General features: G+C 55.4%; 1 protein-coding gene across 1 annotated transcript in view; it reads right to left on the bottom strand.

Moving 5' to 3' along the window:
* Window positions 1–2,489: 2,489 nt before the first annotated feature.
* Window positions 2,490–21,645, bottom strand: part of PPA1 (inorganic pyrophosphatase 1) — a 30,653-nt gene continuing 11,497 nt past the window's right edge. The window contains exons 3-11 of the mRNA XM_056796583.1: window positions 12,164–12,217; window positions 11,231–11,350; window positions 8,323–8,409; window positions 6,603–6,729; window positions 4,635–4,762; window positions 3,816–3,901; window positions 3,552–3,621; window positions 3,184–3,226; window positions 2,490–2,725 (exon numbers count right to left, since the gene is read on the bottom strand). Of these exons, the coding sequence (XP_056652561.1) occupies window positions 2,694–2,725; window positions 3,184–3,226; window positions 3,552–3,621; window positions 3,816–3,901; window positions 4,635–4,762; window positions 6,603–6,729; window positions 8,323–8,409; window positions 11,231–11,350; window positions 12,164–12,217 (747 nt within the window). The 3' untranslated portion in view covers window positions 2,490–2,693. The remainder of the gene's footprint in view (window positions 2,726–3,183; window positions 3,227–3,551; window positions 3,622–3,815; window positions 3,902–4,634; window positions 4,763–6,602; window positions 6,730–8,322; window positions 8,410–11,230; window positions 11,351–12,163; window positions 12,218–21,645) is intronic.

The raw sequence follows: 21,645 nt of genomic DNA on the forward strand, positions 1-21,645 counted from the left end.
AGCTCTGCCTATGGGAGCCCCGATGGGGAAACAGCAGCTCCATCTCCTGCTCGCTGCTGGCGCCCTCCGTGGAGGATGGCCAGGCGAGGCCCCCTTCTTGTCGCTGCCTGGAGACTCTGGGAGAGCCCTCGGGAGGGGAAGGAGTCCTCCTGGGGGAGCAGCCCACGGAAGAAGGCCTTCATACGTCAGGGTTGAACCCTTCCCTTCTGTCTTAGGCAGAGGAACGGGGAGCCACGCAGCTAGAAAGTGTCCCCCAATCTCCCTGTGGGCCCCCCCACGGCGGGTGTCCATCTCAATGAGCAGCATCACGGTCCAGCTCTCCCTTTCTAATTACAACAGGAGCAGCCCAGCCTGTGAGCAGGAGGCCCTGTGCTCCCCTGCACTCCCCTGTGCTCCCCAGCTCTCCTACGCTCTCCTGTGCTCCCCTGCGCTCTCCTGCGCTCCCCTGCACACCCCTGCGCTCCCCTGCACACCCCTGCGCTCTCCTGCGTTCTCCTGCACTCCCTGTGCTCTCCTGCACTCCCCTGTGCTCCCGAGCTCTCCTACACTCTTCTACGCTCCCCTACACTCCCCTGCGCTCCCCTGCGCTCTCCTGCGCTCCCCTGCACACCCCTGCGTTCTCCTGCACTCCCCTGCACTCCCTGTGCTCTCCTGCACTCCCCTATGTTCCCCTGCACTCCCCTGTGCTCTCCTGCGCTCCCCTGCGCTCTCCTGCGTTCTCCTGCACTCCCCTGCACTCCCTGTGCTCTCCTGCACTCCCCTATGTTCCCCTGCACTCCCCTGTGCTCTCCTGCGCTCCCCTGCGCTCTCCTGCGTTCTCCTGCACTCCCCTGCACTCCCTGTGCTCTCCTGCACTCCCCTATGTTCCCCTGCACTCCCCTGTGCTCTCCTGCGCTCCCCTGCGCTCTCCTGCGTTCTCCTGCACTCCCCTGCACTCCCTGTGCTCTCCTGCACTCCCCTATGTTCCCCTGCACTCCCCTGTGCTCTCCTGCGCTCCCCTGCGCTCTCCTGCGTTCTCCTGCACTCCCCTGCACTCCCTGTGCTCTCCTGCACTCCCCTATGTTCCCCTGCACTCCCCTGTGCTCTCCTGCACTCCCCTGCGCTCTCCTGCGCTCTCCTGCGCTCCCCTGCACACCCCTGCGCTCTCTTGCGTTCTCCTGCACTCCCCTGCACTCCCCTGCGCTCTCCTGCGTTCTCCTGCACTCCCTGTGCTCTCCTGCACTCCCCTATGTTCCCCTGCACTCCCCTGTGCTCTCCTGCGCTCCCCTGCGCTCTCCTGCGTTCTCCTGCACTCCCCTGCACTCCCTGTGCTCTCCTGCACTCCCCTATGTTCCCCTGCACTCCCCTGTGCTCTCCTGCGCTCCCCTGCGCTCTCCTGCGTTCTCCTGCACTCCCCTGCACTCCCTGTGCTCTCCTGCACTCCCCTATGTTCCCCTGCACTCCCCTGTGCTCTCCTGCGCTCCCCTGCGCTCTCCTGCGTTCTCCTGCACTCCCCTGCACTCCCTGTGCTCTCCTGCACTCCCCTATGTTCCCCTGCACTCCCCTGTGCTCTCCTGCGCTCTCCTGCACACCCCTGCACTCTCCTGTGTTCTCCTGCACTCCCCTGCACTCCCTGTGCTCTCCTGCACTCCCCTATGTTCCCCTGCACTCCCCTGTGCTCTCCTGCGTTCTCCTGCACTCCCCTGCACTCCCCTGTGCTCTCCTGCGCTCCCCTGCGCTCTCCTGCGCTCTCCTGCGTTCTCCTGCACTCCCCTGTGCTCTCCTGCGCTCCCCTGTGCTCTCCTGCACTCCCCTGTGCTCCCCTGCACTCCCCTGTGCTCTCCTGCACTCCCCTGCACTCCCCTGCACTCCCCTGTGCTCTCCTGCGCTCCCCTGCGCTCTCCTGGGCTCTCCTGCGCTCCCCTGTGCTCTCCTGCACTCCCCTGTGCTCTCCTGCGCTCCCCTGCGCTCTCCTGCGCTCCCCTGCGCTCTCCTGCGCTCCCCTGCGCTCTCCTGCGCTCCCCTGTGCTCTCCTGCACTCCCCTGTGCTCCCCTGCACTCCCCTGTGCTCTCCTGCACTCCCCTGCACTCCCCTGCACTCCCCTGTGCTCTCCTGCGCTCCCCTGCGCTCTCCTGGGCTCTCCTGCGCTCCCCTGTGCTCTCCTGCACTCCCCTGTGCTCTCCTGCGCTCCCCTGCGCTCTCCTGCGCTCCCCTGCGCTCTCCTGCGCTCCCCTGCGCTCTCCTGCGCTCCCCTGTGCTCTCCTGCACTCCCCTGTGCTCCCCTGCACTCCCCTGTGCTCTCCTGCGCTCCCCTGCGCTCCCCTGCACTCCCCTGTGCTCTCCTGCGCTCCCCTGCGCTCTCCTGGGCTCTCCTGCGCTCCCCTGCACTCCCCTGCGCTCTCCTGCGCTCCCCTGCGCTCTCCTGTGCTCCCCTGCACTCTCCTGCGCTCCCCTGTGTGCCCTGGGAAATGTGTGATTTGGGGCTTTAACAAATGTCCATCACCTCGAGTGAGCTTGAGCCAAACCTTTATTTGCCAGCACACAGTAAGCGTGCGCCCTGCTCGCTCCCAGGGGCTCTCCCAGGGACTGAGGCAGGCAGGGGACGTGTGGAGGGGCCCAACCAGCGAACAGAGAGCCGCCCGCAGAGCTCGGGGCCAAGCCGGGTCTGGAGTTTCCTGCATGAGGGACGTCCTGCTGCTCCCCACAAGGGCCTCTACTTGCCCTGGTAGTAGAACCACTTGTCCACTGTGGAGAGAAAAGGTGGAAGCGATGAGCCCCTGCCCCAGCGCCTGTGCAGAGGGGCGCGCAGGCCTGGGAGACCCTGGGTGAGTCACTGCCCCAGCCTGGCCCTGCCTCTCTTCCGCCCCCGGCCAGCCCCCTCCTCCTGGAGGCTCTCCAGAGGGAACCAAAGGGAGGTCGTTTTTCCCTCCAAGAGGCAGCTTTTGGAGTCACTCGTTACTCACACAAGGGCACCGGCACTGGCACCGGCAGCCCAAATCAAACTGCGCTTTTCCTGGAGGCCTCAGAACAGCTGAGAGGGGCCCTGAGCGGGGGCGGCCTTCAGGACGGGCCTGCCCCCCCCCCCCCCCCGGGTGTCCCAGGAGGCCTTCAGGGCGGGGTCTCGCCTGCCCCCCCCCCCCGGACACGGGAACGAGGGGGTGTCTCGCTCCCGCAGACGCTGAGCGGTACTGGGCGGCCCTTACCGTCGGTGGGCACGGTGCAGGCTGATTCACAAGGCAGCGGCAGCTAGAAGAAGGAAGGCGCCGTTAGTCACGCCCACTTCAGGGGCCCCCCTAAGCCTGCCGGCGTCCCCAGGGGGGGCTCCCTTCGCCTCCATCACCCCGAGGGAGAGGCCGCACGCCCGGAGCAGACGGGACCCTTCAGTCCTTCGGCTGGGCGGAGTCCAGGCCGGCTCTGCCCGCCCATGAAGAGCAGCCACCGCTGCCCTCCTTTGTCACCATTTCGGCTCCCTGAAAGCTCAGCCTGAATCCCCGGGCGGCAGCCACGGGACAAAGGCCCCGGAGCCCCGGGCCTGGCGCCCAGCCCCCACCGACAGCCCCGGCTCACTCACGGCTCTGACGATCTCTCTGGCGGACTCCATGCTGCACTTGAAGGGGCTGCCCTCCACGGTCGTGTTCGTGCTGTGGGGGAAGGAGGGATCAGAGGCCGCGCCAGGCCCGCCGCGCCAGGGCCCGCCGCCTTCAAACCTGCGCTCCAAAGCCCGGAAGGGGCCGGGCAGTGGCTGGAGCCGGCCCGGCTGTGGGGCCTGCTGAAGTCACCGTGGCCGGCCCTCTAGGCCGGGAGACCCCGAGCCTCCCGCAAGGGTCAAGCGTACCAGTTGAGCCCGCCTCCGTCGGTCTTCTTGGCCACCAAGGCCTTCCAGTGGGCGTGCGTGCCCTGAATGATGTCCGTGGCGAAGTCCTAGAATGCCAGAAAGGGGGAATGACGGGCCGCCCACGACTCCCCCCCGGAAGGCCCCGGGACGTGCCCGCACCTCGGCCACGGATGGCGGCCGGCCGTCGGCCCCGGGACGGCCAGGCACACACGGCGCCCCCACGGCTACGGCCACGCCAGGCTCTAAGCGAGCCTCTGGACGGCGGCGGGGCACAAGCAGAGGCAGCGGGCGGAGCCTGGACAGAAAACCAGGCGCGCAGCCTGGAAGGGGAAGAGCGAGCCCCCGGGCTGGCCCCGACCGCTCTGCCTCCGTGTCCTCCCCGGTACAATGGGCACCAGCACAGCCCGTCCCTCCCGGGGGGAGGCAGAGCCGGTGAGCCTGCTGGTGTCTGTCTTTCTCTGCTCGTTTCCTCCGGAAGAACGACGAAAGGCTTTCCGGGCGGTCGCTGCGACCCTGGCGAGGGAGGCTTCCTCTCCGTCCCCACAGCCCGGCGCTCCCTTCTCGCGGGGTGGCCGGGGAAGGCCCACGCGCTCTGCGGACCCGGCGGCCCTTCCCCTTGTCCCGAGAGACTCCTGGAGCGAGGGGGAGAGCCCCAGGCCCGCGCCCGCCGGGCGCTCCCCCAGCCAGGAACGCCAGCATTCAGAGCGCGCGGCTCTCTGCGCTCTTGGGCCGGAGGGCGAGGGCGTCCCCGGTGTCTTGGACGAGAGACGCCGGGGGCTGAGCTGGCCAGCAGCTGCTCCTGCCCGGCAGGCCTCTTACCTTGTCCTTAAATTCGGCGTTGAAGGCAAACTCGTTCTCGGGTTTCCCGTCGGGCACTTTGTACTTTCTAAACCACTCCACGGTGGCTTCCAGGTAGCCGGGCTTCAGCTTTCGGACGTCCTCAATATCTGGGGAAAAGGCACGGGACTGAGCAGGAGCCCCTCCCCCGAGGGAGTTCAGAGGGGACACTGGCTCCGGCCGCAGCGGTCAGAGAAGGGAAAGTGAGGTTCAGAGGCCACCGGGAGCCCCGAGTCCGTGCACGTTCATGAGGGGGAAGGGGGAGAGAGCAGCCCAGCCCAGCCCAGCCCCACCCCCAGACGGAGACCCCCCCGGACGGGCCTCCTGCCCTGACACTGACCCCTCCGGGGGCGGCGCCACCTCCCTGCGCAGCGGCTGCCTGCGGAGATGCCCACGTGCTCCTCGAGGCCCCCTCCCCCGCCACCTTCCCCATCGATCACCCGGCTCTCCCCTCCCCTCTCCCTACTTCCCCCACAAAGTGAGCCTCTCGGCTCTTCCAGCACTTTACAGATCTCTCGTATTGATGTCCAATTTTGCACCGTTCTGCCCGGTGCGTGGCTTATGGCCTGTGTGGCTCAGCGGCCTTTCAGTCGTAGCTGCCTATTTGTGACCCCATTTGGGGTTTTCTTGGCAAAAATACTGGAGCGGTTTGCCATTTCCTTCTCTAGTTCATTTTACAGATGAGGAAACTGAGGCCAACAGGGTGAAGTGACTTGGCCAGGGCCACCCAGCTAGGAAGTGTCTGAGCCTCATTTGAACTGTGGTCTTCCTGGCCCCAGGCCCAGCACTGCCCCCCCAGTGGCCCCCCTTCTCTTTATCTTGGCTCCTCCCCAGGGTCCTGGAGCACCATCAAGGGGGGCAATTTTGGTAGAATCACCTCCACGAGCACAAGACCACGACCTGCCACTTCCTGAAACATCCATCCCCCTGCAGTCTGCCCTCCCGTCACAGGCCTCTCCAGAGTTCCATAGTGAGGAAGTGCCTGAGGCTGCTTTTGAACCCAGGACCTCCCATCTCCAGGCCTGGCTCTCAGTTTGAGTGACCCAGCTGCCTCCAGCCACTATCAACTTAAACCCAGTGAGGTGTGCCCAAGAAAAGGTACGATGGAAGGAGTGTCGGCCCAGCGTTAGAGGCCCTGGGTTCAAATTCTGCCTCCGATGCTTCCTGCCTCGCCTCGGACAAGTTACCTGACCGAAAAAAAGAGCCTGGAAGAACAGCCTGGGAGGCCCCTGACAGCGCCAGCGCAGCAATGCATACAAGAGGGCATCAGCGTCAAAGCAAGCCCAGACATGCTGGCAGCTCGCTACCCTTCTGGGATTTCTGCGGGAGGACTGACGCCGGCCATTCTCTGGACGAGAGCTGCCCGTCATTTGTCGACTCCCACCATCAGCCAAAGGGCCGCCGTCCCAGCTTGGGCGCCAGTAAAAAGGAGCCTCCCCTTCTGGGGCAGGTGGGTGGGAGACAAGCGAGGCAGCCAGAGCAGCCCTCGTGCCGCCGGACGTGCCAGGACCATCCGATCGCGCTGAAGCGGAGGCCTCGGAGAGGCGCCCAGCGGGACCCAGCGCGCTCCAGAAGGAGCCTGGTTCCCACAGGCCCAGAGTCCCCCGAGAATGGACACCACGGCAGGGGGGTGGGGGGGGGGGATCCGGGCTCTTTCCATGACCCACAGTGACCGCCGAGTAGGCCGGGTTTGGTGGGACGAGACGCTGGCTGAGAGGCAACATGCCCGGGCATTTGAGCCTCAGCCCAGCCACTGGCTGTGGGGCCTTGGGCAAGTCACTGCCCTGGCTTCAGGGTCCTCCTTACACAGAGGGGCCTGGAAAACCAGGCCGCCTGTTCCCTCGGCTGCTCTGGCCCGACAGTCGATCCTGGAGCCTCTCCCGCCCCGATCGCCTCGGAGGACCCCCCCCCCCCCGCTCTGGGGCCCGGCTCCCCCTGAGCGCCACTCACTGCTGTAGCTGGCAGCGTCGGGATCGTCCACGTTGATGGCGATGACCTTCCAGTCGGTCTCTCCTTCGTCAATCATCGCCAGGATGCCCAGGACTTTCACTTTGATCACTTCTCCTCGCGAGCAGACCTGCGCGGCAAGTCACGAGTTAGAACCCCACCAAACAGTGCCACGGAGGGCGCCCAGGCTGGGGGGGGGGGCGGGGGGGGGGCCAGCCCGGCTTCTGGCAGAGCCCCTGCCCAACAGCCCGCAGCAATGGGGTGGGACTGAACGGCTGAAAAAGAACTAGACGAGCTCCCGAGGGCTCCGAAGCCACGACCGATTCAGCTCCCCTGGAGGAGGCATCAAGCCTCAGGCAGGGCACCCCCGGATCAAGGTGCTGCTCTGGGAGGTCTCAGTTTGCCCTTTCCGCCAGTACAGCTTGGTTGTGCACGTCCTCTCGGGGCAGACACAGTCTGGACGAGGGGAAGGGGGGGAGCACACCGGGAAGAATTTTGGATTTGGAAGCAGAGGGCCTAGCGTGAAGTCTAGCCTGATCACTCCATGGCCGCACGGAGGCCCCTGGATGGTCCTTTAGCTCTTCTGCGCCTCAGCTGACTTAAACAGAAAACAAAAGGGCCCAACTAGACCATTTCCCACGTCCTTCCTAGCTCTGAGACTAGGATCCAGCCTGGACAAATAAATCAAGTCTCTGCACTATTACTACACCATGCAACAATGTGCTCTCTAATAGAGAGAAAATCAAAGGTAAGCCACATTTGTATTTTATTTTAAATAAGTGCTAAATTGTGTACCTTCTGTGATGTGGAAAAATTGAAAGATGGCAGCATGATAGAGCAAAAGAGGGATCAATTTGGAATCAGCGGATGTGGGTTCAAATCCCAACTCTGCCATGTACTAGGTGACCCTGGGCAAGTCACTTACTCACTCTGAGCTTCAGCTAAAACAAGGAGCTTGGAGGAGATGCCCTCCCAAGGCCCCTTCCAGCCTTCCATTTAGAGTCCTTTAGATTTTTTCACATTTGGCTAATATTTTCTAGAGCCTGTGATTGGTCCAAAAAAAATCCAAAACACAACACAACCATCAGAGAATGAGAAGGATCTCTGAGGGGACTTTGTCCAGCCTCCACTCCGAAAGGAATCTTGTCCATCAACCCTATTTCCTGAGATGTGCTCTTTAAAATGAGCCGACAGCGACCTTTCGATAGCTTCCCCACGTCGATCCTAATTCTTCCCTCTGCAGCATCACAGAACGGGATGGACACTCTACTGTTCTGCCCCCGTGGGGCAGGGGAAGAGCCTGGGCTGGATCCCCAGTCAAGGAATTAGGGTTCGGATCATCATTGTAATACTGCCCAGCTTGGGAGGAAAAACACAGTAGCTGTGATTTACATCACGGTTTACTAAAGATTTTCCATAAAACGTCTCAATTGGCCCCTAGAATCGTCCTGTGAGGAGCAGTCACTCCATTTTACAGGTGAGAAAGCCGAGGCGCGGAGCCTAGCTGGGTCTCAGCATCCTTTCCGGTACACCAGAGCTGGACTCGGCCGTCTCTCCAAGCCTGGCTTTCCCATCCCTACAACCGTCCGTCAGGAAAGAACAAATGCGTTCTCTACGTCAGTACACAGAAAACAGATGGCGCGAGGCGCCTGAGGCCCAACGCAAGCCCCTCGAGAGGGGCCTCCACAGCACGCCTCCCCGATACAGGACAAGCCGCTGTTACCTTGCTTCCAATGTCGCAGACATCAATGGGGTCATTGTCTCCGCAGCAGCCGGTGTGCTGGTCCTTGTGCCCGGGGTCTTCCCAAGTCTAGGGACAACAAGAAGAGATGCGGCTGCATGGGCGGCCCGGGCGCCCTGTGCATGCCCTTTTCGGCCACCTCAGCTTTACAGGCGTTACTGAAGCCCTCAGACCAGGAGTCCGGGGCCTCTTCTGGATGGGGGAGGCAGCCGCAGCCTCCGAGCTGCACCCAGGACCGAGCTCAGTCAGCAAAGGCTCCGATTGGCCTCCGTTTCCAAACAGCTTTTGACAGAACGAGATCGTTACTGCTTGGGGGAGGTCAGCCTATCCACCAGCTGGCTTTCCTCTGTGCCAAGCGAGGAGCTGGGGACACGCAGACAAACGTCTGCCCTCAACGAGTTTCCGCTGTACTGGGGGAGACCAGACGTACTTACACAAGGTCCACACAGAAGACAAAGGGGACTCCCATGCCTGTTGGGGTGGGGGAGTACTAGCAGCTGGGAGGCTCAAGAACAGGGCTTGGGCCCAGCGCTATAGCCACCTGGGGACTCTAGGAGGTGGCTGTAAAGTGGAGAAGGAGGGCCTGGCTAGTGCAGAAGCATGGAGGTGGGAGATGGAGGGCTGGGTATGAGGAACCCATACCAAGAGCTATAAATAGTGTCCTACAAAGAATTCGATTTTAGAACTGGCTAATCAATGGTTCATGATGAATCAATAAAGGTAAGTAAAAAGCACAGCATCCATAAACAAAAACAAAAAACAGAAGACTATTATTGGCAAATGTTGTATGCAAAAAGCTCCCGTTAAACTGATGCTGACTGTTTACCCCTGGGGCTCCCCTGAGGTGCTGGCCTACAGGTAGCCCTGGTAAGTGGCTGGGCGGCAGGAGATGAAGTGGAGCAGGACGCCTCCCAGGTCCTACGTCTAATCAGCTCTTCTCTCCGGTCAGCCCGGGAGGGCAGGGACGTGCTGCCCCTTCTGTAGCCCAAGGGCGGGCACCGAGGAAGATCAGACACGGGCCGAGGAGGACGCTGCTCAGGCCTCTCCAGGCGGACGCCATGGGCGCCCCTTGTAGGAGGGACGTCGACAAGCTGGAGCACCCCCGGGACGACGAGGAGTGTCCAATGAGCCTGGCTTGAAGGAAGTGGGAAGACTTCTAGCCAGAACACGTTGGGGAGCAGAGAAAGAGCAGGAAGGAAGGCGGCCCTTCAGGGAACTGACAGCCAAACTTGGGGGGGAAGCGCGCTTTCCCAGAATGCCCGCCTCCAGGCTTCTAGAGCAATCGCGGCCCTCAAGCTTCCTGACAGGCCTGGGGTGCGGCGAGCTCTGGTGGGGGGGACAGACCCCCTCCGGCTGTCCGCCACTCGGGAGGAGCTCCGCCCAGGGCTTCTGAGGCTCTCTCCATCCGTCCTGGAGAAGGCCGCGGGGCCCAAGCCAAGCTTTGTTTGACCCAAGTTCATTCTCCTGGTAGACTTCGAGGATCCTGGTCTTTTTGCTGTGAGCAACCCCTCTACCCACACACAGCAACCCGAAGAGCCTTGGGGCGAGGGCTGGGGGCTGCCCCGAAATGCTGAGCAGCCTCTAGCCGGCCTGGGCGGGGCGGGGAGCCCCGATCCGCGCCCCCACTTCCCTGGGTCTCTCCGGCCCAGAACAAAAAGCGTAAGCGTGCACGCAGACCAGGCTGGCCCTACCAGCCCCGTGCCCGCGGCCCCCTCGGCTTGGTCACGTGGCCAGGTCCTAAAGGGCTTGGCTCAGGGGAGTCTGCGAGGCAGGAAGGAGCCAGACGGTCACCCTCCTGACGCTGGGACAGCTGCAGAGCCCAGGCCAGCCGGGGCCGAGCAGAAGGGGCAGCTGGCGGCCTCCGAGGCCTAGTGAGGACAGCCGCCCACCTAGCTCGGCGCTAAGCTCCGCACGGAAGACAGGAAACACCCGCTCCCTCTCCTTTCCCAATTCCTCCCTAAATCAAAGCCCCGGCATGAAGCCCACCCGGCAAGAGTCAAGCCTCAGTCCGATTCATGATGAGCCTCCTTTTCTGTAAAAAGCGAACTCTGGATCTCGGGGGAAAGACACAGGCCACGTGCTGGCCCCCTCCGCTCCGCTTCCCAGCATTCCCCCACCCCGGAAAGGCCGTCGACCCAAGAAGAGAGGGGGCGCCGGGCAGCGAATCGAGCCCCGCGAGAAGGCCCGCCGTGCCTCAGCAGCTGGGTCCCCCCACTCCGACCCCAGAGGGGGCCTCGGAAAGAGCCGCCCAGGAATAGGAGGCCAGAGCCCGTGCCCGCCGGGGGGGCAGCGTCCCCTGGAGTTTACTCACGGCTGTCCCTCCTCCCCGGACCCAACCTTCAATTTCCCGGAAGGTGGCCGAGTGGACAGGGCCCGGCTCCCATCCGGCCTCAGGCACTCCCCGCTGGGTGACCCCCCTGCTAGCCCTCAGCGCTCTTCTGCCTTAGAACAGCCTCTGTATGCATTCAGAGACAGACTGAAATGCGCCGGGACTCGCACTCAGCCCCAAAGTCCTCGACTCCGCCTGTGGGGACAGAGAGGGGCCGGGGGGCCAGACCGGGTGCCGGAGCTCGATGCCGGCTTGCGGACGGCCTCTGTGGGGCTCGGCGCGGGGGACGGAGAGGGGCCAGGGGGCCAGACCGGGTGCCGGGCCGGGGGGACCAGACCGGGTGCCGGGCCGGGCGGGGCCAGACCCGGTGCCGGAGCTCGATGCCGGCTTGCGGACGGCCTCTGCGGGGCTCGGCGCGGGGGACGGAGAGGGGCCAGGGGGCCAGACCGGGTGCCGGGCCGGGGGGACCAGACCGGGTGCCGGAGCTTGATGCTGGCTTGCGGACGGCCTCTGCGGGGCTCGGCGCGCCCAGAGCCGCCCTCTCCCTGCCCAGGAGCCTACCTGAGGGATGGCCCCGTAGTTCCAGATGTAGCCTTTGTGAGGGAACACGTTGGCGATGTAGCGCAGCTTTCCTTTCTTGACATCTTGTTTAATCGGGTTTAAGGGGTCCTTGGTGGCGATCTGAAACAGAACAATCCACGCTGTTGGTACGGCTTGCTGTGAGAGGCTCATCAAGTAGGAATCCCTGGACTGCGTCTCTGACGCGCCTCGACTAAAAGAAGAATGAGTGCATTTACTGTTTTTAATTGCCGAGTCAGGAGAACTAACTAAGGGATGGGCGGGAGAATAGCTGTTCTGCAAATCCATCCAAATAGACCTTTTAAGCTTGAAATGAGGATAACGAGGGAAAAGTTTGCTGAAAAGGGCTGGTTCGAATCAAAGCACCTGGATTTGAATCCAGGCTCTCCCGGTCGCTCCTTGCAGGACCATGGCCCAGCCGCTGAGCCTCCATTTGCTCCTCTGTAGAACGTAAGGGGGGCCAGAGGGTCTCTTGGTTCCAGGCCAGATCTAAGTCCTGTGAACCCCTCGGGGTGCAGCCGGGCTGCGCCTCCCACAAGGGCAGGGCTTCACAGCCCGAGGTGGGGGGAAGAACTCACATTAAGAAAGCGTTACGCAGTGCTTTCCTGCAACACCCTCGTAACAGAGGCAGGGAGAGAATTGTGTCCCCGTTTCACAGATGAGGAAACAGTGGCTCAAAGGGAGGCAGAAACTTGCCTACAAACTCCTCAGAGCTACAGCCAAGGCCAGGAGCAAAATCCGGATTTTCTGACGCACCCCGACCTTGAGCTCATATAGGCACGTGCACGTGCCCAAGGGCAGGCTGGCAAGGACCGCTGAAGCCAGAGGAGATGCCAAAGGACCTGGGATTTCACTAAGGCTGGTGACACTTCTAGACGAAACATGTCATTCAGCATCTACAAAGAGTGCGGTTACCTCCATCTTTGCGTTCGTCCAGCGAGGTACTTCTACCACCATATGGAACACATTCTGAAAACAAAAACAAGGCACAAGGTGAGGGGAGAATGGCCCCTAAAAACGCCTATGATGTGAGCCATCCAGATCTCATCCTAGGGGCCAACTTCATCCCAATGACTCAAAAGCTAAGCTATAATGAACTTTTTTTCAGTCAGGATTTATTTTTTTGTCCCTCTCACCTCCCCTGAATTAGGGAGGGGAGGGGAAGGGAAGAGCTCCTCACAGTGATAAATAAACATAATTAAGAAAACTAATTTCCCTACTGATGTTAAGAAAACCTGGTTCATTCTGCAAGTTGGGTGAGGAGGAGGGAAGCCTGCTCCATTGGCCCTCCAGAATCATGGTTAGTTATTGCATTCATCAGAGTCCTTAAGCTTCTCGCAGCTGCTTATCACCATGGTTCCGTCACATAAAATGTTCTCCTGGTTTTGCTCACTTTATTCTGCATCAGTTCCCACAAATCTTCTCAAGCTTCTCTGAAATGCTCTCTTTCAGCTAAGCTGGTCATTTCCCCAGGCTCCTGACTGAATCTCCATGTTAGCAGACATGCCAAGAGAAGAGAAGACACAGCTCTAAAATGAGGCTCAAAGAATGACTCGGGGAATAAGTGATGTCTCTTTTTCAGATAAATAAATAATGCTAAGATGGCCCAGAGTGCCACACTGGCACTGCTATTTATCAGCCCTGTTGACATCTGTGATCGTCTGCTCCTCAGCAGTCCTGTCGTCTTCCTGGCATTGGACTCGAACATTAGTTAGAGTCCCATAAGATTTAATCAGCAATGGTAGGTTTCAAAAGTCTAAGCTTTGGGGTACGCAATGTTGTCAAGGCTGTAAACCGATTCTTCAATACTGTAAAGATTAAAATTAATACACAATAACTATTATATTTTTTTAAGTTTGATAACTAAAGTAAAAGCTAGCTAACTCAGCCCAGGTTGCAAGAGAAGAGAGAGGGAGGAGTTACAGAACCTATAAAACAAAAACGTAACCACACAACGTGGAGGCACAGGGAAAGGGATATTGGGAGATACAGAAGGAATTCTGGGGAACATAGCCCTGGGGTTCAAGATTTTCCAACTACCAAATGTCAGCTAGAATTCCATAAACTCAAGTTTAAAAAAATCATACTTAAAATAAAGAGAAAAAATAAAAAGATCATTTCTCAAACCCCATTAAACAAATGTTACAGTTAAACACATGCATTACAAAAAACTTATTAATAAACAGACATCCTAGAGTTTGTGCACATCTACATCAGCACTGTCATTCCAAGTGGTCACTTGCCAGGCTCAGGTCCATCCTCCCTGGGGCCTGCTCTCACCCTCCCTTACTTCCGTAATCATTCCCTCTTTATGTGCTTCCAACAGTGGTGACCTCCCTAAATAAGGATGGGCTTCCGGGGAGAATTTGTTTTCTAAGTTCTGGACTGTTTCATCGGGGTCAAAATGGGGGTTGCCAAGTCGTGGTACTCCTACTAAGCTACAGTATTGGCAATAGGCACATGCCAGGCCCCAAGTCTTTCTAGTTTGATAAAAGCGGCCAGAGTGCCTGCTCAGCTGGCATAAGTCATCCACAGACCTGGGAAGATAAGATCCAGAATGTTTAAGAACCAGCAGCTCTTGTGAATAGACCCACCCTTCTGGAGGGCAATGGAACAATGTCCAAAGGGCTACAAGCTGGGCATGCCCTTTGATCCTGCAGTGCCACGACTGGGTTGATAGAACAAGAGATCCTAAAAATGGGGAAAGAATCTACTGGTACAAAAATATTTTTGTGGTGGTAAAGAATGGAAATGGAGAGGTTGGATGTGGTGATGGAATATTACCATGCTGTAAGAGCTAAAAGACCTCCATGAAGGGTGTATAATTGAAATCTGTTACCCTAAAAAGAAAGAACTACATATCTTGAGAGCCCACTGACTTCCTGTCATTTCCTACTTCCTGTTGACAGAGGATTAAAAGGAGTGGGCATGGAGGCTCCTCCTCTCTTTTGGCATGATATAGCATCAGCGGTGAAGGTGGTGAGTGGGGATTTTGAAAATGGCTAACCAGCCATGGGCATGTGGTTTTTATTTTGTATCCTCTTTATTCCTTGATTTTCTAATGATCATTTTAACAAATCTCCTAAAATAAAATATTTTATTATTTGAGATATAATTTTAATTTTTACAAGGGATGTGGAATGAAATGAGCAGGATCAGAACACTGGACCCAGAACTGTGATCAACTCTTGACAGACTCAGCTCGTCTCAGAATACCATCCTGGACAACTCCAGAGAAAAGACTGCTAGAGTCAGATGGAGGTCAGATGGAACAGACTCTTATTTACAGTCTTATTTGGGGGGTTTGGCCTTATCAAGCATTTTCTTACAACAATGACTAATATGGACGTATGTTTTGCATAGTAATACGGTGTAACTCATCTAACCATCTCTGAGGGGGTTGGGAAGGGAGATGGGGAAACTGCACTCAGAAAACAAAATGTCTTTGAATAATTTTGAAAAAGATAAAAACAAAAAGTAAACAACTCTTCATGCCAGGCTGGGTCCCAATGACCCTTTGCCTGAAGCTGCCTACAATGGTGCCCCATCCCTGGTCATTCATTGTATGGCTGGCTGTGGAATCTTCCCAGGAATGGGTCTATTTTATTAACTCCCCACGAATTCCCAACAGAAGTCCAAACTCAATAGCCTGCCATTTGGAACCAGTGCAATCATCATTGTTCCATTTCTCGGATGATCACAGAGGGAGGAAGCCCCAAGTGTGGCTTCGGCCCTCTGCGTCAGAAGCCAGAGGAGGCTAGTTAGGAGGGAGTGACTGTGCCAGTCGGCGGCTCGGATCCTTCCCAGTTCCCTCCATTACTTCTAACCAGCAGGAAAATGACCTGGGCCCGCCCTGAAGACCCCAAATGCTGCTTATTTACACCCTGGAGAATCACCCCAAAATGAAGCTAAGCCAAGGCTGCCAACTGAGGACAACAGGGTTGCCTGGGATAGATATCTAATCAGATGGACCATTATCTCTCAGAATTACTTCTGTCTTTCCCAGGAAGCTCCATCTCCCATCTCCAAGCTTTTGCAGACAATGGTTTCCCTCATCTCTCTGGCTGGGTCCCTTCAAGCCTATGCTCCGACAGCACCTTGTGCAGGAGGCCTTTTCACCTTCCCCCCGCCTGGTAGCCGAACTGTGTAGGCTCGTTTCTGTACCTGTGGGCTTTCCACGACAAGGACTGTTTTTTGCTTTTTCTTTGTATACTGCTTAGACCAAAGTCTGACAGAGGAAGTTTATTAAATGCTTATTGATTAGATAAAAAGTCATTTGGTATTCTTTAAACAGGAGCTCCTAACTGGGCTTTCCTGGTATTTTTCTATTTGATGTCACCAACATCATTGACTTCTTTTGTAACCCTTCGTGTGGTCCACGGGGAAATCTAGAGATCCCCAGTTTATTGAGTGGGGAGGTAGAAACCCCAGGTTTTGGCCTTGTCACAGGGAGTTTTCCCCCTGAGGGAAGGTCCCACTTCACCAGATAACAGACGTCCCAGTAGTTTGGGTGGGAATAGCTAATCCCATCAGGTGTTGAGTGTCTCTTCTGTCCCAACGGTTTCTGCCCCTAGGCCAAAGTCCATTATGGAGGTGGCCCAGCCCTGGACTGAGTCCATTTGTGTCCATTGGAAAGCATCAGCCCCTCACTATTATTCCTGTCTGGAACTCCTCGTTTTCCTTTCTTACCATTGTAGTCAATCTACTGTCCCCCTCAACCTAAGCCCCCAGGTTTCACCTAGAAAGGTATTTAAGCTCCCCAACTTTGATGGTTCTTTGGAATTGTCATTCTCCTACCTTTGGCATTCCCGGGGGTCAGTGACCACAGCCAGAGTTCAATCCTCAGACTCTGCAGTGTGGCGCACAGCTCTGTTGCTGAACCCCTTTTGCCCTCGATTAAAGAGTGATTTTGACTATTAATAGTTCTGTGTTTTTTTCCAGTCTACAGCACCATACATCTTAATCACTTGAGAGTCCCTGGGCATCCCCAGGCACAGACCCCACACTTATAAGAAGCCTGGCCTAAAAATGCCTCTTGAAACTATTTGTGACAGGTAGGACAAGACTTGGGTCTCAACTTCATTTCAACCAACTGACCATAAATTTCCTAAGATTCTCTAACAATCCGATACTTGCTCTAATAAGAAAGAAATCTAAGTGATGCCAACTTAAGGGAACATGTCATACTTTGAACCCACTTTGGCAACAGTATTCCCAAGGTCCACGAGATGGGAGCATGACGCCATAAAAGAAAAGTCTAGTGTCTGTGAGAGAACCACTGGAATAAGGAGCCTCCAATTGGAATCAAATCTTACATTTGGTCAGGAAAGGGGAAGATGATCAAATCTATTTTGCAATAATTAATTTTTGAAAAAAAGTAACACGACCAAATTGGGAGGCAGAGAGAGCTCTAAAAGAGGTAATCAATGAGAGGCCCAGAGAATTAGTTTCTTAAAAGCTGAGGCTAAAATAAATTAGGATCAAAAAATCACCACTCCAGCTACCTGGCAAAGACACTATTTTCAGAGATGACGCCTTTAAAAACTGGAACAATGGTCTGAATGATGGGGTACAAAATCCAACAGACAAGGTGGTTGTTATTTATTTGTGGGTCAAAGGCATCCCCAGTAGCTCTTTTAAGAGAGACCAATGCTAATAAAAGGGGGTGGGGAGTGTCCTTCACATTCATTAAAAGGAAGGAGCCAGCCAGAGACGGCCTCTGGAATTTGGCATGTCTAATATCACAGTGAGAGAGGGCTGATTTTACAAGGCGAGGAGCCCAGCCATCGGCACACCTCTCCCAGGCACGTTAACATTACACCTCAATGCCACCAGGTGGCAGACGTACCCACCAATGTCAGGAACACCCCTCATAACCTCGAGAGTGCTTCTTCTTTACAAAAGCAACATAAATATTGGTCCGGCGTTATTTATCTGGACTTCCATATTAACATTAGGAAAAACTACTGTCTGAAGCAAAATTTAATAAGAAGAGGATGTGTGTCTCTCTTCTCTGACAGACTGTCATGCCTTTCAGACATTGCTTGGCTACCCTGGATTTATTGTCTTTCACAGCTTCTTATTCTTTTCTGGCTATTACACTTTCTCCTCTTGCATCATGGTCCTCGTTTTCCTATTTAAAATTTCCAAGAGAAGAATTAATATTGTCAGGGGGAATTACTTCATGCTGTTTCCTCAGCAAATTTCCAAGGGGGCAAACTGGCAGCAAGGAATGAGGGTTAGTAAAAGATTGGGGGGGGGGGGGAATGTCATTCCTGCCCAGTCTCTCGACCTCCATGACAGCTTCCAGTGTGGTTTTAGTTACCTTGGTAACTAATGACTAATTATTACTAATTACTAATGCATTAGCTCCCTGATCACACCACTTTCTCCCAGTTTCTAAAGCAGTCCTCATTCTAATGGTCACTTCTACTGAAACCAACCTCCTAGCAATTTGATCTGACTCCTTTCTAAAGCCTGGAGATGTAACACATTCTTTTTCAGTCATTTGAAAGAGAATATTGGTTAAGTGCTTAGCACAGTGCCTTGCACATAGTAGGTACTATATCAATGCTTATTCTTTCTCCTACTTTCCCTCATTTAATCATATATCCATCCACCAATCCACCCACCCATCCATCCATCCATCCACCAATCCATCCACCCATCCATCCACCCACCCACCCATCCATCCATCCATCCATCCACCCACCCATCCATCCATCCATCCATCCACCAATCCATCCACCCACCCACCCACCCATCCATCCATCCATCCACCCATCCATCCATCCATCCACCCACCCACCCATCCATCCATCCATCCATCCACCCACCCATCCATCCATCCATCCATCCACCAATCCATCCACCCATCCACCCACCCACCCACCCATCCATCCATCCATCCATCCATCCATCCATCCATCCACCCACCCATCCATCCATCCATCCATCCACCAATCCATCCACCCATCCATCCACCCACCCACCCACCCATCCATCCATCCATCCATCCATCCATCCATCCATCGACCTACCCATTCATCCACCAGCCCACCTTTCCACCCATCCATGGATTCCCTGAACTCCTACCGCATCGGTTATTTGAAACTGCACTCCTCCCTCCAAGCTCTTACAGTAAGTATGTCCTCTTAAGACTGCCTAACAGTCTTTCATGGTAAGGGGCACTGAAGTTCCTTCAAGTATTAACCCTTCGTTTTGATACCAGGAACATACTTAACCTTCCTTCACAGCCCTGGGGCAGCAGCCAGTGCAATGGTCCGGATTTGTGTGCTGAATCAATGCACTCACCGGTGCAGATTGGAATCTAGGTTCTGCCATTGACTAGTCTGGGTGACCTGGGACAAGTGACTTCCCCCCTACAGACTAGGCTGGAACAGATCGTGTCCATGGGGCCCATCCACACTACATTTTTATTATCTCTTTGCCTTTTCAGAGTTAAATGTTTCCTTTGCAGGGTAAACAGAAAGTTGTTCAATGGCCTCTACAGGTTTACAGTGTATATCTATCAGCTGGAGTTTATTCTTCAATTGGCCATTCAGAGGCTTCCAGAGGCCAGCCAAACGACTCACACATCAGAAGCCCCCCCCCCCCCAGTCTGAATTCGGTTTCCTCTCCTTCCTTTCTAGCTGTGTTATCTGGGGAGACTGGAGTCAGGGAAGGGCCTGCAGTTTGAGCCCACCTCTGATGAGTACCAGCTGTATGAGATTGGGCAGGTTACTGACCTTCCTCAGGCCTCAGTTTCCTCTTTTGAACAAAAAGAGGGTCAGCCTGGATGCCCTCAAAGTCCTTTTCAGCTCCAAGGATTCTATAAAGTACCTGCATTATGGGGCTGGTGGGAGGATCAAATAAGATCGTCTAAGGAAAGGACCTGCCAACCCCAATGTACTGCAGAATGGTCAACTACTAATATGAAAAAAAGGACTTCTTAAATAAATTGTGTAGGGGCAGCTAGGGAGCACCCAGGCTTGGGGATGGGAGGTCCTGAGCTCAAATCTGACCTCAGACACTTCCCAGCTGGGTGACAATGACTTGTTACCCACCCAGGGTCTGGCCCTTACTGCTCTTCTGCCTCAGAACCAATACACAGGACTGATTCTAAGAACATCAGGCTTTTTTTTTTTTAGTAATTATGTAAAGAATGACACAAGTAAAACCCAGTGGAATTGCACGTCAGCACAAGGGGGAGAGGAGGGAAAGAACATGAATCATGTAACCATGGAAAAATATTCTAAATTAATGTTAAAAATTTCAATAAATTAAAAAATAATTGTGCAAAGGATACCTCCGTTTCACAAAGCCTTCACCTCATTTAAGAACCAGTTCATCAGCACTCATTTGCATTTTGTTTGTAAAAGAATTCATTCAACAGAATCCATGCCACTGGGGGATGGTCCAGATAACCTTTAGGTCCCCTTCAATGAGCAGCCAGCAATCCTAGGATGGGAGGCCCCTCCCTGGTTTCTCTAAATTCTTCCACTGATTTTGGGGCAGATTACACAGACAGGGCACAGAATGAGAAGCCTATCAGAAACTCTTTCTGGTAAGGATTTCACTCCACAGTTTGAAAGGTCCCTCTCTACTGCACTGTGTTTTTGCACCTGCAAAGACAAAGAAAGTGGCTGTGACAGCCTCTGGGTTCTGATCAAGCCTCTTAGAAAACAGAAGCATTCCTGTAGCACTACAAGGTACAGAGGCAGGGAGGAGGGACAGAATTATTCTGAAAGAGGCCACAAATCTGGCGCTGAGGGGTGGCATGGTCCCATAAGGGGACTCCTACTACCTGAACCTCTACAGGTATCCATCCTCACTCAGATGAAAGCAGGGCAGCTGGTGAATCATATTTTATGGGCAAGTTCATGCTCTAAAAGGTTGATGAATTAAACTGAGGGGAAGCTGCCATTCTGGACCAGATCTAGCCCAATAAAGAAGGAAACTGCTTGGCAAAGGATGGGAATTATGAAAAAGGGGCCCTGAGGCTGCCTTAGAAGCACATCTTCTGCTGTAGATTTTAGAAAAGATCCTGACAGAGTAAGAAGGAGGCCTGGCGCTGCTAACCTAGGGAGAACACATGGAAGTTCAGAATGACCCAAGACTGTCTAGAAATGGGAAGAGCAAGGAAGAAGGTCTTTCTAAAGCAGCTGGAGGTGAGATCAAAATTAAAGAAGGGAGAAGCCAGGACCCCCGGCCACAGGGCAGGATGTCAGGCAAGTGAGCCCTTCTGCTTCCGCGGGCTCCTGTCATCTGTACAGAAAAGCAGGAGTTGCGAAAAGAGCACTTGCTATAGTAAGAGGAATTCAAAGGTACCCTAGGCAGTGAAAGACTATGGCCTGTGATTGATGAGAATCTGAACGAGTTAGAAAGCAGCAAAGGAGGGACCATAGGATGGAAAATAAGCGGACATCAGGCAAAAGAAAGAAGACAGACCCTTCAGTCTATGGACCAGGGAGCCCAACCTTCTATCTAAAGAAAATTCTAGGACATTTAAAAAAGCTCTCATTTCACTGTGATTCCAGAGGGCCCGTGATGAAATTATTACAAACTAGGTTGAATGGATACACTACAAATTATGTGATGCCATCCTAGCCAGATCCTCACTGCAGCAAGGGAATCCTTTTCCTAACTGAATGGCCTTCCCACTTCCCAAAGCAGCGATTTGTACCTTTTCATCCTCCTCAAACCTCCCACCCTCTGGGCTGAGAATCTGGCCTCCTATCTCTCTGAAAATAATGAGGCAATTCTCCAAGAGCTTCGTGTTCTCTCCTTGCCCTCAAGGCCTATCTCCCTTCCAAGATGCCTGTCTCACAAGAAGAGGCGGCCCTTCTCCTTCTCAAGGTAAAGGCCTCTTGTTGCACAAGGCTTCCCCGAATTCCATTTGGCCTTCAGCAGATCGCCCCCTCTCTCACCTCAGCCTCTTCCCCTTTCCTATGTCTCGCCATCTTTAAAAACTCCTGCTCGTGCCATCCATCCCTCTAGTGTCCCATCTCTCTCCTTTCCGAGGCTGAACTCCTTGGGAAGGCCACGGAACAGACGCCCCCACTGCCTTTCCTCTCACTCTTAACTCGATCCCGTCTGGCTTCTGAGGTCACCGTTCCAAAGAGACCATCTCCCCCAAAAGACCGACGACCTCTTGCCTCTTTTCTCAGCCTCCTCGCCCCCTTCTTATTCTTTCTTCTCTGGGCTTTCATGTCCCGCCCTCTCCTGGTTCTCCTCCTATCTGACCACTTCCCTGCCTCTTGTGTTGGATCTTCATCCAGGCCGTGGCGGCCCCACGGGCGTCCATCAGCCTTCTGTCCTGGGCTCGGCTCTCTTTTCCCTCTACTCATGTAGCCGGGGATCTCCCCAATGAGAAGCGATTTACAAAAACTCTGCCA

Source organism: Monodelphis domestica, chromosome 1 (assembly GCF_027887165.1).
Source record: "Monodelphis domestica isolate mMonDom1 chromosome 1, mMonDom1.pri, whole genome shotgun sequence".
Taxonomy (NCBI): domain Eukaryota; kingdom Metazoa; phylum Chordata; class Mammalia; order Didelphimorphia; family Didelphidae; genus Monodelphis; species Monodelphis domestica.